The 17,500-nt window shown below is 40.9% G+C and overlaps 1 protein-coding gene across 1 annotated transcript in view; it reads left to right on the top strand.

Moving 5' to 3' along the window:
* The window catches only part of niban2b (niban apoptosis regulator 2b), a 42,734-nt gene that overhangs the window by 27 nt on the left and 25,207 nt on the right, over window positions 1-17,500 (top strand). The window contains exons 1-5 of the mRNA XM_060883246.1: window positions 1-278; window positions 11,130-11,260; window positions 12,505-12,633; window positions 15,058-15,163; window positions 15,428-15,595. The exon at window positions 1-278 is cut by the window's left edge and continues 27 nt beyond it. Coding sequence (XP_060739229.1) covers window positions 224-278; window positions 11,130-11,260; window positions 12,505-12,633; window positions 15,058-15,163; window positions 15,428-15,595 — 589 coding nt within the window. The 5' untranslated portion in view covers window positions 1-223. The remainder of the gene's footprint in view (window positions 279-11,129; window positions 11,261-12,504; window positions 12,634-15,057; window positions 15,164-15,427; window positions 15,596-17,500) is intronic.

Here is a 17,500-nt window from a genome sequence, read left to right as displayed (position 1 = left end):
AAACCCCCATCAATCAGAGTTGAGGGTGTGTCACATACAAGCTTCATGATGAGCTGAGCTTTGGTTCCTTGTGACTCACTTCATCGCTTCTCTTCTCTCTGCTTTTCAGTAAAAGCGACCGGCTTTGTGTTTCATCGCAGGGGAAAAAAAAGTAGCAGCTGCTCTTTAAAAGTTGTTTTCTTCCGAAACTGAAGCGACTGGATATATCGCTGATTTGGTCGCCATGGGGGATTCAATCTCAAGCCACCTGGATGAAGGCAAACGCGAGATCATTACAGGTGAGGGGTTTCTCTCCAGATCCAGAACAGGAGCTTATATTTAAAGTAAGAAACAAACAAACTCCATGTACTACTGTGCGTTTTGGGGTGAAGTTACAGTATGGATCACCTTTTTATAGATTTACATTCTCCTGAGCCCGGATGCCAAAATAATCTTCTGCACTAACACAAAGTGCACTACTTTGGCTCTTTATAACGCCTAGTGTTTAGAGAGTGTGGATCCGATTGGGACGCGCTTTTGGTGCGCTTTTCAATGTGGCGACGTGGCGCACTGTTGCGCCTTCCTTAAAAAAAAAAGTACTAGAAAAAGTGTTTAATAGAGTTTCCATTTTTCCACGGATTGTGTTTCAGCCTCATTTTTCTTTTCTTTAGATTTTCCTAACTATTTTTTTTTTTTGACCACGGGACTGAAACCAACATACTTGCATGAGTCACCTGAGCAGCTGAAGCCACAGTTCCTCAAACTCTGGTTGCTATAATGAGGTTTCCAGGGGTGGCTAATGTATTACTCATGCAGAATTATAGTCATGCATAATAATATGGTCTTTTACAGACTGCTGCATTATGAAAAATAAATCCAAAAGTTTTACTATCCAGTCTAAACCATTCCAGATCATAGTCTGGCTGTTTTATGAATCACAGCACCCATAAAATAATTTAGACAAAACAATGCAGGTCAATTTTTAACCATGTCTGATCAAAGGTTTACTAATGTGCTTGGTGTCCTCCAAAGAATATCCTAATATTAATATCTAGTGCTATAGGCACGTGTTGGCTTGCTTGCGAATTGATGGTTTATTCATTATTTACAGATCCTTTTGCAGATATTATGTTCAGCTTTAGCAGCTGATTCAGATCTGTGCATGGGTTTTGATCTCAGGAAGGTTTTGGGGAGGAAAAAGTAAAGGGTATTGCCTTTTAAACGTATGTTTAAGATGGCATCTTAGGAATTTGTGGATTTACCACTGAGGGAGGAGTGTGTCTGGATAGTGCATCACTCGACACATCTCTTGCAGGGGACGTTTAGACTGACTTTAAAGGTTCTGCCAAAAATGCAATTTCCATCTACGTGTTTGTCCAAAATGTAGCTGATCAGCCAGGATGTTTAGTTTGCTTCCAATCCAGTTGGAACAATGTTATTATTCAAAGGGTGGCACAGCAGGTAATGTTGTGGACTCAGTGCTACAGGGTTCTGAGCTCAGTTTATTCTCTCTGTGGTGTTTTGCATGTTCTTCCTCTTTCTATGTTGGTTTTCTTATGGTTCTTACAAAGGTTCTCTTCCCACTGTGCAAATAATATACAGATGACTTAATTTAACCCTATTTTTTAACCGCATTTGTGAAAAAGGGTGTGTCTGAGATGCCTGAGAGAGACCTGTGTTCCTTTCAAGGTGCCTCTGTCTTTACCACACACATCTTCCATGTATAGTGTCTGTACAGTATGTACCATGACCCTGACTCCGAATTAGGTCCAACTGTGTCAAGCTTTCGCCCAGTTTGGAGCTACCCGGATGTGAGAATGATGCCAAAGAAAGTTTATTCCACCTTCCACAATTCCAAGATGTTTGTTAAAACTCAGCAGTCTGACAGACAATCTGTCCAGTTTTACAGATAACAGTTTAAAATGCTGTACGGTGTCAGAAACCGCATAAGCATGAAGTACACGAGACTTATTTAGAGACGTTTGAGGCGATATACACTGTTTGAAAATGTAATGTAAACGGAGACCATAAGCGTCCCTTAAAGTAGGAAGTATTGACACCAATAACCCTCGGATGAATGACTACATTTTGGAAAAGAAGGAAATTATGTAAACTTAATTTCTGGCCGAATTATTGCCTGGCGAATGGAAACAGAAGTGGGGGGGTTTGTTGGGATGCAGCTTCAGAAACCACTTCCTGTCCTTGATATGATTGGATGTGGTCCAGAAAGTTGTGAATAAGCCATAACTGAAAATTTAGACAGATTTTCTACGGTGTTGTTTTCTTCAGTAATCACACCACAAAATCTAAAACTACACAGCAATAATTATTCATACTTCCCATCGTCTTTTAGCTTAGACAATGAGGTCATCATCCCGAGAAGGATAGCACAAGAAGCTGACTCCAACACGTCCTGTGTAGTTAAATAAGAGCTTTTAGTATTTTACACAAAGCACTCATTACTCCGAGATTAGGCAGAATCTAATTTGGAGCTTGTTATGCTGGAATTTACCTCCATGTGCAGCTTTAAAAGGTCACGGGTCAAAAGTAAGGCAGAGCTTGGACAGGAAATACCACAGTAGCATGTTTGCCCCAAGGCCAAATGCAATGCACTAGCAGGGAGGGGGTGTGTTTCTTCATGAAGTCTCTGTGTGCATAGTGCTTGCTTAACGTTTTACATCTTATGCAACACCATGTTGCAGCATGATCATCCCCTCCCCCATAGTCACGGTTATCTGTATGGCCTTCACAGTGGAGGAAAATAGCCGTGTTTTATTCATTTTTGTCCAGTGAGCAAATCCTTAACTCACCCACAGAGCTGACTGGAAGTCGCTACTAATGACATGCTGTAGAACTCATGCAGCTGGAATGTCAATAGAACTGTGAAAACGTAACGGATCACACACGGAAGTGACGCCACCGAGCCACGCCACGTCTACCCTAGATAGCGCCGTTATTGATGTACGTCAGTGTGTTGTGTACGGAAGTTTCCGTGTGAGGTCAAGCTTGTGCTCAGCAGTAGAGTCAGCACTGATGAGGCTCTCAGGACAATTAGCACATGTGTAGAGCTCAGCAAATTAACAAGCAAGCGTCCGGACAAAAACAAGTCCAGCATTAAGCGGCTGATAAGCACCGCTCCCATCTGATCATTGTTCTACTTCAGGAGCCGTCTCTACCTGTCGTTTATTCGTGTGGGATTTGGTGTTCGCTTCAGTTTGTAAATCATATCCCTGTGCTAAAATGGTTGCCCGAAGGAAGGCTGTACTTTTACATAATTATTACATTCCTCTCAAGCTTAGTGTGTCCTGTTGTGTAGCTGTCATCATTTTGAATGCCTTATCTTTTAAAACCTAGAGGAAAAATGCAAATTTAGAGTCGTTTTGTGCTTTAAAATAAGATGTAATTGAATCATGATTCAATTGAGCGTGCTATCTGATTACTAGCATTGAACTGGAAATCCGAATCATTTTTAAAGTGAATCGTTTTTAGCATTCTGGCTGCATTTCTATAAAAAAGCAAAACAAATTGATTATTTAAATCTGCAAAGAAGTATTTTTTTTTTTTTTAGAAAATATGATACTGGTGGGTTGAACAGGGGTCTTGCTCAAGTCGAAAGTTACTTTGGTTAAAACCTGAAACTTCATTTGGGATTCATGCTTGTTTAGAGATCTGAGCGCAGCCTTGGAAACGAAATAAACAGCACATGGATGCTCAGTATGTCTTTAGTATCCACAGGCTCGCTAGAGAACACTTCTGAATATCATTGTTAACCGTTAAAATGTCTTGTCTTAGGTAGCAATAGGGATTAGTTACTGGAAGTAATACTGATTAGTGTTTCACTGTTTGGGTCAATAGTGATTAGTGATCAGCAGGGCTGTCCTTTATCATTTGTAATGATGCTCCCATTTAAAACAGTTCGGCTCAAGCCCAGTTATTTTTAGGGTCATGATTGAGGACAATGTCCCGTCCAGAGACAAGCTGTTACGTGTTGAGGTTTTGTTCAAACCGCCCATCGAACATACCCTCTCTAATGAAACTTTTTTTTTTGGTTGTTGCGTTAAATCCTACCCATATACAATAGTGCTATTTTCTGATTGGCTGTTGTGTAGCCTCTTTTTTTTCATTCATTCATTCATCTTCTACCGCTTATCCGAACTACCTCGGGTCACGGGTCAGGCGTCATCGGGCATCAAGGCAGGATACACTCAGGACAGAGTGCCAACCCATCGCAGGGCACACACACTCTCTCATTCACTCACGCAATCACACACTAGGGACAATTTTCCAGAGATGCCAATCAACCTACCATGCATGTCTTTGGACCGGGGGAGGAAACCCAAGTACCCGGAGGAAACCCCCGAGGCACGGGGAGAACATGCAAACTCCACACACACAAGGCGGAAGTGGGAATCAAACCCCAACCCTGGAGGTGTGAGGCGAACGTGCTAACCACTAAGCCACCGTGCCCCCCTCTTTTTTTTCATTGGCTGATAAGTGTCAGGCTCGACCAAGAGCTCCAGGGGAGACGAGCTTGATTCCTGCCCGGTTCCATAGAGACAGCGGTGCGGACTGATAAATTTTGGGTGCAGCGGCTTATAAAATATGATGAATAAAAAATTTTTCTGCGTGAGAAATACGATGTGTGGCGGGAGAGCGTGAGAAAAGACCAAAGTGCGTGACTGTCACTCTCGATGCATGACACTTGACAGCCCTGGTGATTAGGTATTGGGAGGAATAGTGACCAGTGATTGGTTAATGGGCAATCCGATTCAGTGATTGGTTATTTGGTAACAATGGTGATCACTAACTGGTTGTCTGGAACAACCCTGTTTAGTGATTGGTTGGTTGGGGAACAATAGTAACCAGTTATTCGGCATTGTGAATAAATAGTGATCGGTGATAGGTTGTTGGGAACCGTGTCGATTAGTAAGCTATATTGAGTGCAGGAGTGTCAATGGCTTCTGCCAAAAAAAGTCTCAAGATTTGTCTTTTTTTTTTTTTTTTAAAACAAACTCACAAAATGGTGTGAAGTTATTAGATCTAACATAAAAGTTGCAACACAGATCCAAAGCTGTCCAGCTTTTCTTGGGACTACAGTATAAAAAGTCTTGGTTTTAAATAGAAAAATGTGACGTTTGTGTTGTGTTAAAACATTTGCCCCCAAACGCTGGTCTATATAAGCCAACCCAGAGGAATTAAACATTTGAGCCGTTTTGTGTACAGGACCAAAAGTAACTGCCTTGAGACGTGTCTGCTTTCGCTGACTGAGAGTGGTTATGAGTTTAGGGTGGGTGGGTTAGGGAGGGTGGGCCGACACAGTGCTCCAAATAGTGCGTAGGTTATTACAGTCTCAGTTGGGCTAATTATTCTGTTTTCATAGCATTTGTATAAATTGCGCAAGAGATGGAGATTAGTGTGGGAGCTGTGAACAAAGGCAGATGAACACACACACAGAGAGAGAGGGAGGGAGAGGGAGGGAGGGAGGGAGGGAGGGAGGGGATAAGTTTATATGTATATGCTATTACTTGCAAAAAAAAAAAAGATCACTTGATTCACTTCCTGTGCTGGAACTGGTCCTTGTTCACTTACTGGTTAACACTGGTTAGTGTTAGGAAGGCACAAAGTGTGTCAGAGAGTAACCCAAGTATCACATGAATCTATGTCAGTTTGTTACACACACACACACACACACACACACACACACACACACACACACACACACATTTTTAGTCTCTCCCATTCCCGAGGCCCTTCTCATGAACTGTTGTCCCTGCTTTTGTAATACTGTTTATTGTTCTTCAGTACTATTATAACTCGAGCCCTATTTTATAGTGCAGTGCAATTTATAAATATTGGCACCCTTCATGAGAATGAACGAAAATTAAATAAATATAAAATGCAAGAATTGCTTTCTAAATTATTTGCCCCTTACAATTAAAGTTTGACTTTTAATGAAAAAAATGTTGCAGGGTAACAACCCTGTTGCTCTTAGCAGGATTCTGCCTGGAGCGTTCTCTGAAACTGTTATAGGGTTGAATCTTTATGTTTTGAAAAGGGAGACTTTCTGTTGTAGAGATGAGCCTTTGGGTTCCCCTAAGAAGGACGAACAGAAAAACCCTTAAAGATGCCAGTTGAACGTCTGCACCGTGTCCTGGGCCTTGTGTCCCTGCTTTTTTCAGTGTTACTGAATGTTTGACTAGTGCTGTCAGTGACCCTCTCGATCACACACTATTAAAACAACACAGCGTTTTAGACAGAGCCGACTGCCTAAAACACTGAGGCCTGGTTTCATTCTCAGCCAACAGGAACACAGCTCGGGGCTCAGAGAACCTGATGGAGAGGTTTGGAGACATTTGGCTCTGTACATGGGAAAACTGTTTGATAATACTGCTGTATTTGTCTTCCATTTATCTAAGGTGATGAGCTTTCATTACTGTAGCCTCGTGCTCGTCTTAAGTATACAGAGCAAGGCGTTTGGTGTAGGGTTTGCTTTGGTGATGGAGGTTAAGACAACGAGAGCACACAGAGCAGACATTTAACACAAACATCATGCGTGATCACCATGAACCATGACTGATTTAACCTTTCAGATACCCGTCTCCAACTTTAATAGTAAACACACCGCACGAACCTAATACCATACACGGATATATGGCTTTGGGTCTTACAGGGGAATTCTTGCACAAACGTAATATTTTTATTAATATGTCCTAACAATAAAAATCTGTTTAATATTACAGACGTTAATATTGCGGCTCAACCTCCATTTTATTGTACTACAGTTTGAGACCTTTTATTTGAGGAAGCCGTTGCGTCTTCAGTCTTTTGTAGTATTTAATAAAACTGGTCAGTTTTGTCTGAAATTTCAGCACATTACTAATTTTTAGGCACATTCCTACTTTTAAAAAAAAAAACAAAAAAAAACATGGCCATGAATTAATAATGCATTTAAATAATGGAGTTAAGTTTAAGGCATAGAAATGAGTGCATTATGTAGAAGGAGAGAGACTAATGTTACTAATTCATTGCTATCACTAAATAACAGAGAGGCATGAGATAATTAAGTCATGACCAAATTGATATAAAGTGAGGGACCAAGAGGGGGCACGTTCGCCTCACACCTCCAGATTTGGGGGTTCGATTCCCGCCTCCGCCTTGTGTGTGTGGAGTTTGCATCTTTTCCCCGTGCCTCGGGGGTTTCCTCCGGGTACTCCGGTTTCCTCCCCCGGTCCAAAGACATGCATGGTAGGTTGATTGGCATCACTGGAAAAATTGTCCCTAGTGTGTGATTGTGTGTGTGTGTGTGTGTGTGTGCCCTGCGATGGGTTCGCACTCCGTCCAGGGTGTATCCTGCCTTGATGCCCGATGACGTCTGAGGCACAGGCTCCCTGTGACCCAAGGTAGTGCGGATAAGCGGTAGAAGATGAATGAATGAAGGACCAAGATAATGAAGTTAAGACTTGGTGACAGACTTAAGTATCAAAAAGCGTTTTTTTATCAGCATAAAACCTTAATACCTGTTTACCAAAGACTTAATATTTTTAGAAAAAGCAATCGAGCAGATCTCTTACCTTTTAATACATTGTCTGTTTTATATAGCTATAGTACATTAACGCTGATATTTGATATTTGTACAGAATAGTGATATTTTGGTGAAATTCTCTTCATTCTCCCAAAGCTGCTCTTAAAAATTCTGTTCAGAGCAGAAACCCTAGTCTCTGTGGCAGGAGGAAACAGGGCTTTTAGTGTAGAAAGCTTTGACTGTGAAGTTTGGATTTGATTAAAACAGGAGTGTTGAGTTAAAGGCCCAGCAGTGTGTGTGCACGGTTTCATTCCATCCAAGCAGAAGCTACACACTCGGGTGTTGGGTGTGGATCCCGTTTGATTGGAATGACAATCCTAACACCGACATCGGTTATTTACGGATACGTTTGGACACCCACGGATTAAACCTTTAAGTTTACGGATATGCAACTTTAATTCTTGTTTTTTTTTTTTACTGGGATCTGTTGTGGATCCTTCAACAAAGTTGGAATTAGAATTTTTTTTAGAGTTTTTTTTTTTTTTAAAGTGAATTTAAACTTCTGCGTCTATGATGATTTTTTTTTTAATAAATGTACGTATTATACTTTATTAAACGTAAGTGTTTTTTCCCTATGTACCTTTTACACATGCTATATTTTGATATTTATTATAAATGCCTAAATGCACAATAGTATCCAGTGAAGAACAAAATGCTCACAGTGTCCATTTCTTTAACTTTCACGATGCACTTAATTATAAACTCCAGCCCGATGGAGAAAGCATGATGGCTTGCACACTCGCACTAATCATGTCAGAGAAACAATATGTTATTTTGGAGCGACGAGTTTCCGAGCAGGTGAAATCTCTCTCTTGTCTTTTTTGGCTTTAAATGTCTTTTGGAATAGTCTCTGGTAATGTGAGTGTTAATTTTCTTTCTGGTTATTAATAAAAGTGAACAAAATCACCATTAAATTTCTGTGAGCTATTCCTGTATGCGTTAAGTTAAATATATAAAGGTTGAGTAGAAACGAAATTAAAATGATTCAATGTGCTTACAGTACAACTAACAGAGGTGGGAGTAAGTCTCAAGTCATGAATGTCAAGTCGAGTTATTTTTTATTATTTGTCAAGCAAGTCTCAAATTTGCGACTTAAGTCTGGCTCGAGTCAAGTCGAGTCCCCATCTCATCATTTAAAGGCAGGGTCTCCAATTTTTGAGAAATGCTTCAGAAAACTGAGTCGGGCCGAATAATAAAAAAATCAAAAACAAAATTCAAAACAAACGTGTAGCCAATGAGCAGAAAGGGGCGGGGCTTGTCAATATGGGCGGAGAGAGTGTTCAGTGCGCATGTATGACATTAGCAGAAAGCTGTTTTAACATTGACATGGAGGATAAAAACAAAGAAAGAAAGTGAAGAAAGCCTTACGATAAGGCAAGAAGTAGGACGTGTTAATATAGGATCAGCTTTCCAGCGCTGGAGAGAACTGAAGGAGCAGGAAGTTGGTCACATATTCACAGATTAGAGATTCCTGAGTCAATAACTCCTGAGCTAAACGCTGTTACTACACAAATAACACCTCTTTTCTATCGTAGTAATGTAGAGACGCAGCTACAACCGTGTTTTGTGTAGTAACAGTGTTTAGCTCAGGAGTTATTGACTCGGGAAACTCCAATCTGTGAATATGTGACCAACTTTACTTAAGATGCCGAGGTTGCTTTTTTCCTTCTCGATAGGTGAGTAACGTTGGTTTTGCTTTGTTACACAGAACTAATATATGCCGTCCTTTGCATGATTATGCTTGTGTGTCATTTTTGCATGTTTGTTTATCTGCAATCGTATTGTTCTTCCCTTCAGCTATGATAGACACATTTCTTTCCATTAGTTGCCTGGGTTACGTATGTATGTGTGGGCGGAGCTATCAATACAGGGGTGGGACCCATTTGGGTTAGGGGCGTGTTTGTTTTGGTGATTTTATATGTCAACATTGGCTTTCAAAAATCGGAGACCCCACCTTTAACTCAAGTCCGAGTCAAGTCGAGTCTTTTTTTAATATCTGTCAAGCAAGTTTCAAGTCTCAAATTTGCGAGTCAAGTCATATGACTCGAGTCCCCCATCTCTGACAACTAAAATGTAATGTTTTGAGAAAAAAGTGTAAAAATAGATAGTAAAAGTGTTTTAAAGGTACAAATGGTCCTGAAGTTAAAATAACAAGGTTTCAGGAAAATGAGTTTAAAATTATAGCAACAGGTCATTTATTTAATTTTTTTTATTTTGTTCAGAAAATAATAATACAATTTCAATAACTTTTTATTGTAAAAGTGGAGGATCGTTTCGTAGAAGACGCAGCCACAGGATAGTGTAGAAGTAATAAAACACGCCGGATTTTATCATAAAGTAATCGTTGGCTGTCTTATATCAAGCTTTACACATGCGAATATTAGTGTTTTGGTTGTTTTTGTTTTCTTTTTTTACATCAAATTATTTTTTTTACTTTTTTTTCAAGAGACACAAGAACAACATTTGCTAACTTTTAATCGTTATGTTTGATGATGTGAAACATTCTACAGTAGTTTCTGTGGATTATAGCCATTCTAAACAGTTTTTAATAAGATACATACAGCTGCAAATTGTATAACGGAGAAACCGGAAGTACCTCAGACTGACAACGGAGAAATTCTCCATACATCATCTCACAGAGAACATCTTACTTTTTGTATCTGTTTATGAACTGCTGTTACAGAAAAATGCATCAACACGTATCGACCAATCAGAAACAGGCATTCAGCAGCGCTGTGGATTGTGACAGTGAAATCACCAGTTTGATAGATGGGAGTTTATGGAAAGAAAGAAAAAAACACACCTAAAAGATTCAGACATTTAACAATTTCACATTAAAAAAAAAATCCATGTACAGGAAGACAGTTGTGATTAATACGTTCTGATGTAGAGGGCATTTATTTATTTTGCAGGAGTAATTTGAGTCCATTTAATCCCTCCTTGTTTTTTTTTCTCCATTTTGCTGTTCCATCTTTTCAGATGTGTGTAGGATCTTACTAGATCTTACAACTTTGTGCTAGATAAGTCTGAGTGAAAAATGTGACCTTGGTGACCTTTTATCAGATCTCATCCTACAGGACATTCCCCAACCATTCATACAGATTCCAGCTCTGTTTTTTCTCTCTCCGCTCTGCCCTGCATTCATCATGCTCCTCTCTTGCTGAAAGCATTTTAAACAAACGGGGCAGGAATGTTCCCTCTCCCTCTCTCCCCCTCCCTGCATCCCCACCAGAGCCTACACCCTTTTTAAGACTGACAAACTTCCAGACTTGGAACATCTCCCATGTGAACACAAACAGGTTAATAAAGAGCTGGAACGGTTCCTGATGCCGACTCCAGCGTTGGCACGGTGACGCACCCCACAAGCGCCCTGAGCCGTGAAGCTCAAGTGGTGCAAACTGTTCTTTTTAATAAAATACAAAAGGCTCAGTATGAATCTCTGTTAAGCTTTAACTCTTTCTGGATGTCCTAAATGAAGTCAATGGCATGGGTCAGTTATTAAATAAAACATGATTTAATAATTTTTTTGTTCCCTCAGTTAGAATTTTGTCTGTGTGTTTTTGTGCAGCGAGGACCACCGAAGTCCTGGGCGAGTTCGGGCGTCTCTGCGAGCAGCAGTACGTTGTGGCGCTTTTTAACAAGGTTCGTTATGACGTTGAGGGAGGAGGTGGACCTCAGCCTCAGCTCCTGCACCGCAAGGTAACAGCTCCAGCTTCTCTAAATTCTTCTTTTCAGTATGTTGAAGGAACGCACTTAGCTTTCAAGTCATGACATTTTAAGCAGGGGGAAAAAAAATTTAAGCTGGTTTTTAGCTAGCTGGCTTTCTTTCTTGACATCACACCAGGATTAAGTGCATTGTATAATAAATGTGTCGGTGCTTATTGTGACTGCGGTGTGATGATACAGGTGATCTGACTGCGCTAAAGTTAAAAATCGGACATGTGGAGTGCTGTGTATGGGCTCGGTGTAGGATCTACTGAAATCTGATGCCGAATCAGATGATAAGCTTAGCTATTTTACTGATTTAGCAAATGTATGATGAAACAAAACAGGGTTGAGAGTAGAGGCTTAAATTCCCACATCTGCCCTGTGTGCATGTTCTGCGTGTGCTTCAGGGATTTCCTCAGGGTTCTCCGGTTACCTCCCAGATTCGAAGACTGATTAGCATCTTTAAATTGTCTGTATTTTGTAATTGGGTATGCGAGTGTGTGTGATTGTGCCCTGCCCAGGGTGTCCCCCACTTTGTGTCCACAGTGGATAGACTCCAGGCTCCTTGTTTTTAATTTGTCCATTTGTCTTTAAAGAAAAGACAAGGACGAAAACAAACGAGTCAGTTTGCTAATCAGACCAAAGATGGTAATTAAAGTGAAAAAAGAAAAAGCTATGAAAATCTGTAAACACCCCCCCCCCCCCCTTCCCCCCTTATTATTTATTTATTTATTTTTTGAGGTAATGCCACTAGCTAATCTCTGGTCTAATTAGCTAAATAATTGACATAAACCCTTATGATTGAATAAACCATACCACCACAAAAAAGATTCAAGGTCAAATTTAGAAAACTAAAGCTACTGAACTTTGGACATTTTTATCTTCATGTTTCATCGTCTTCTGAAATACTTTTGAGAGCGCGCGCGAGAGAGCGAGAGCGAGCGCGAGCACGCGCGAGAGAGCGCGCTTGTGCGAGAGCGCGCGCGTGTGCGAGAGAGAGCGAGAGCGCGCGTGTGTGTGTGAGAGAGAGCGTGAGAGCGCACGCGTGTGTGTGAGAGAGAGCGAGAGCGAGGGAGCGGATGGTTTTACATTTACATAAACACACCTCAGGCCTAAAATACTCCCAGTGCTGATGTGTGTGTACAGTATAATTATGTGTGTAAGTTGATGTTAATGGTGGAGGTTTGAGAAGAATAAAATGTTCTCGCATTTTTTTTCTCATGTAATATATCCAGGTGCCTCTAGAGAACAAGTCCATCTTCTCAGGGATGCTGCTTCAGTACATAGAGGAAAGCAAAAAATGGCGGAATCGTTTCCTCTTCGTCCCTGATACGTACAAGATCAGTAACTACGAAAGTAAACAGGTAATCTTCATGTACAGGACAATTTACAGGGAGAAATCACTGAATTAAATATGCAGTCTATATGATAACCACGAGCAGTGAGAAAAGTATGTGAGCATCAAATGTAGGTTTTTTTGTCCTTTACAGTGACCAAGTCTCATTAAGCCTTTCAGTGAACCCATGTGCTCTGTCTGTTGGGGGCGGAGTCATTGTGGAAGAGACCACACCCATTATCCAATCAAGATGGAAACTTTTTTAGTAGTAGAATAATAAGCGATCTGTCAGAAGATTTAATGGTGACATTTCAGAGTAAAGGGATAAATAAATAAATTCCCCCACAACATATAACCTGTTAGCTTTGTTTTGTCTGACTGTATGTATGTGAATTTAATCAGGTTAGAAATTGTGAAACAGCCATTTATCAAACTTTTCCTGTTGCGACTGGTGTTGTATTAAGTCTAGAATAAAATTGTGTCATTGTTGGCTGCAAGAATTATCATGACTCACGCAAGGAGGTGAAAATAACAAAAGACCTTTCAAGACTTTTTATTTTATTTTATTTTATTTTAAAAACTAAATAAAAAAACTCAGGGTTATTCATGTCATAGTCATCCCGGATGCAGCAATGCAATGTCACATGAATCTTAATTCAATTTTTCATTTGTTGAGAAAGCGACTAAACCAACAAGAAACCAATGGCGGTTCTTCCTGCTTTAGCAATGTTTTAATTCACATCAGTAAACATTGAACCGTTTGACTTCTAGAGTTCATTATTACACTGTATCAGTGCTCACAAAGTCACCTGTTCTACCCTGTTATTTCCTCCTCTGTAAAGAACACAGCATGCACAACTTTAATTAAGGGGATTCGTTTTCAGAAACGCCTTTTAAAGAGCAGAGGATCCATGGTAACTTTATTAGGTTATGTCTTAGTCCTTTCCACAATTATTGGCACCCTTGGTAGAGATGTGGTTAAAAGATGGTCACGAAAATGCCAGTGTTTAGATTTCCTTCATATTTTCAAGTCATTTAATTTATATACAATATAAATTCACCTGGTGGGCACGGTGGATTAGTGGTTAGCACGTTCGCCTCACATCTCCAGGGTTGGGGTTCGATTCCCGCCTCCGCCTTGTGTGTGTGTGGAGTTTGCATGTTCTCCCCGTGCCTCGGGGGTTTCCTCCGGGTACTCCGGTTTCCTCCCCCGGTCCAAAGACATGCATGGTAGGTTGATTGGCATCTCTGGAAAATTGCCGTGAATGAGTGTGTGCGCGCCCTGCGATGGGTTGCCACTCCATCCAGGGTGTATCCTGCCTTGATGCCCAATGACGCCTGAGATAGGCATAGATACCCCGTGACCCGAGGTAGTTCGGATAAGCGGTAGAAGATGAATAAATTCACCTGTAAAAATGTTATGAGCAATTTAAAATTGAAGTATTCAGGAACACTCATCCATGGCTTTCTGTTTTACTTGGGTGTTAATATGAGGCCAAATTTAGATTAGAGCAGAGGTATCCAATCTTATCCAGGAAAAAGGGGCTGGTGACCAAGCAGAAGCCACATCAGAGTCCAGCAGAAGCCAAGATCAACTGATTTAAAAAAACAGATAGGATCACGTGTGGCTCCTGATTGACTGGAATGAAAGCCTACACATGGCAAAAGTTTTGCTGAAGTTTAAAGTACTTTAAAAACAGTCAGTGTGGTAAGGAACCTGTAACAAATGAAAGTATAGTTTTGCCCTTGTGCACAATATGGAGCATGGTTAGATTTGTTTAGCTCTTCAACACTGTACTGTAACAGAAGTATAACAACTGAAAATATAAATGACAACATTCATTTACATTTATAGTTAATCCTAGTTAGCAAGTCTGAGGCGGGTTCATGGTTAGAGTTTTAGTAAAAAATTTGTAGTATTTTTGGAGTTAACAAATCTCCACAGCTACAGTTAGACACCACCTTCATGTCAAATAGACTCTTCATAGAATATTTGAAAGCCAGAAAAAGACTAATTGTAATTCTACTAATTGCAAACTGGTAGTGTTCTCAAGTGGTTAAGGTTCTGGTTTGATGATGGGAAGATCAGGGTTCGAGTCATACTACCACCAAGCCACATTTGGGCCCTTGAGCAAGGCCCTTAACCCTCTCTGCTCCAGGGGCGCTGTATCATGGCTAACCCTGTGCTCTGACACCAACGTCCTAATTTAGGATATGAGGAGGAAGAATTTCATTGTGCTACAATGTATAAGTGACAAAAATAAGGGTTTTTTTTTCTTTTTATAAGTGCATAGTTTCTAGATATTTTAAATGGAGCACTATCCATCAAAACAATTATCCAAAACGTACAAATCCACACAGAAATCTCAAATAACTTTTGACATGGCCATTCCAGATTTTTCTTTTAACATCCTATTTCCAGAAATATAACTTTGGTTTTATTTGTATCCAGGCCCATGATCGAGGCCTTCCTCCAAAAGGAAGTATCAACTGTGCTGGTTACAAAGTGCTGATCTCAATGGAGAAGTACCTGGAGCTCCTGGACACAAGTCTTCCTGGTGAGACAATTTTTTTTTTTAAATGGGTCTGCTTGCTAGAAATGTTGCTGATGGTGTGAGTTATGGGTAACTGGGTGTGTAAGGAGAACAAAATGAAGGGCTGCAGAGAAATAGAGAGCAAGAGAATGTAGGTAATCCTATGGAATGTGGCTCTTGACTTGGTGCTACTGTATGAAGCTGTTGTACAGTAATGGTGTTTAGTTACACATCATGTTGGAGATTTTCATTCATTCATTTCATGTTTCTTTGTGTTTTCCCCTCAAGATGTAAAAGCCAAAGTAAGCAGTTCTCCCTTCCTGAAATGTGTCACTCAGTACCCGGTCATCCTGTGGCACCCGTACGCACGCCATCACTACTTCTGTGCAGCTACGGAGAAAGAGCAGGAGAAGTGGCACGCTGTGTTTCAGGATTGTGTCCGTCATACCAACAACGGTGAGTCACTGAACAAGACTGATGGGGGAAAAATAGTGAAGACCTTTTCTTTCATGTGTTTAACTACATTGTCAGATGTAGTGTTTTGTGAACCCCATGAGCAAAGACGTCTGTCTTGACTGCTTGTCACGTTTCGTCTCGACCCTTTATGTCTATGATGATTAATTAAAAAGGGCAGACAATCGATTACAGTGATGAAGCTGGATTACATTACAGGCCACGGGAGACTTTTGACAGCAGGGAAATGTGATCAGAGCTCTGCGTTCTGTAAAAAAAAAAAAAAAATACATTCCTTTCATATGCTGGAGAATAGAAAGAATTCTGTAGCTCAAGGCTGTGTGTGAGTGTGTGAGTGTGTGAGTGTGTGAGTGTGTGAGTGTGTGAGTGTGTGAGTGTGTGAGTGTGTGAGTGTGTGTGAGTGTGTGTGAGTGTGTGTGAGTGTGTGTGAGTGTGTGTGAGTGTGTGTGAGTGTGTGTGAGTGTGTGTGAGTGAGTGTGTAGAGTATAAAAAATATAAAGATCTGACATTTATTCCTATTAACTGTAACTGTACACTCTCCATTCACTTCATTAGGACATGCAATCACACATTTATGCAGTCGGTCAGTCATGTGGCTGCATATGCATAAAATCCTACAGCATTTTTTAAATGAAACATCAGAACGGAGGAAAAAATGTGACTTTGACCATGGCATTGTTGCTGGAGCCAGTCAGGCTGGTGTAAATATCTCAGAAACACAGTGAGCACAAGTGCTCGGGATGTCAGAGGAGATTAGATGGTTTGGAGCTGACAGGAAACTGCTAATCACTGGTTACAAAAATTCATATTTTCATATCAGAATGCACACCATGCACCAATGGGCTACGACAGTTAAAGACCACATGGAATCCTGTCCTAGCTGAGCTGGGCACAGGCTCACCAAAGCTGGACAAGGTGACATTTGTACAATCTACAACCTGCTCAGTGGTTTTCTGAGTTCCCATAAACTTCCTGTCCTGTCAAACCAGTTCAGCCGTTCTGCTCTGACATCTCTCTCATCTAAAAGCTGTTTCACTGGATTATTTAAGTCGTTCACCATTCTGTGTAAAGCCTGGAGACTTTACAACCACAAAACCCACACAACGGTCAGAGACACTCTGGTTACCCCCATCCCCATGTAGCTGGAATAACTGCTAAGTGGGCGTGGCTTCTGAAAAATTGGAGAGATTGTAGACTATGTATGAAGGCTGATATAAAGATAGACACATTGTTTTGGTTATGATTAAGTTTGTAATCTAAATGGAAAAAATAGTGTTTGCTTTTAGGCAGTCAGTATGTTGTAAAGCCATGAGAATGAGTGAGATCCATGGAAAAGAGAATTGTTTCTGTGTTCAAAATGCTCGCTCTCTCTCTTTCTTTCTCTGGGTCTCTCTCTCTTTCTCTGGGTCTCTCTCTCTTTCTCTGGGTCTCTCTCTCTCTTTCTCTGGGTCTCTCTCTCTCTTTCTCTGGGTCTCTCTTTCTCTGGGTCTCTCTCTCTCTCTTTCTCTGGGTCTCTCTCTCTCTTTCTCTGGGTCTCTCTCTCTCTTTCTCTGGGTCTCTCTCTCTCTTTCTCTGGGTCTCTCTCTCTCTTTCTCTGGGTCTCTCTCTTTCTCTGGGTCTCTCTCTTTCTCTGGGTCTCTCTCTTTCTCTGGGTCTCTCTCTCTCTTTCTCTGGGTCTCTCTCTCTCTTTCTCTGGGTCTCTCTCTTTCTCTGGGTCTCTCTTTCTCTGGGTCTCTCTCTCTCTTTCTCTGGGTCTCTCTCTCTCTCTTTCTCTGGGTCTCTCTCTCTCTTTCTCTGGGTCTCTCTCTCTCTTTCTCTGGGTCTCTCTCTCTCTTTCTCTGGGTCTCTCTCTCTCTTTCTCTGGGTCTCTCTCTCTCTTTCTCTGGG

Source organism: Tachysurus vachellii, chromosome 12, assembly GCF_030014155.1.
Source record: "Tachysurus vachellii isolate PV-2020 chromosome 12, HZAU_Pvac_v1, whole genome shotgun sequence".
NCBI classification, from domain to species: Eukaryota; Metazoa; Chordata; class Actinopteri; order Siluriformes; family Bagridae; genus Tachysurus; species Tachysurus vachellii.
The sequence above is the reverse complement of the archived record's forward strand: the minus strand, read 5'-3'. Positions and strand labels throughout refer to the sequence as shown.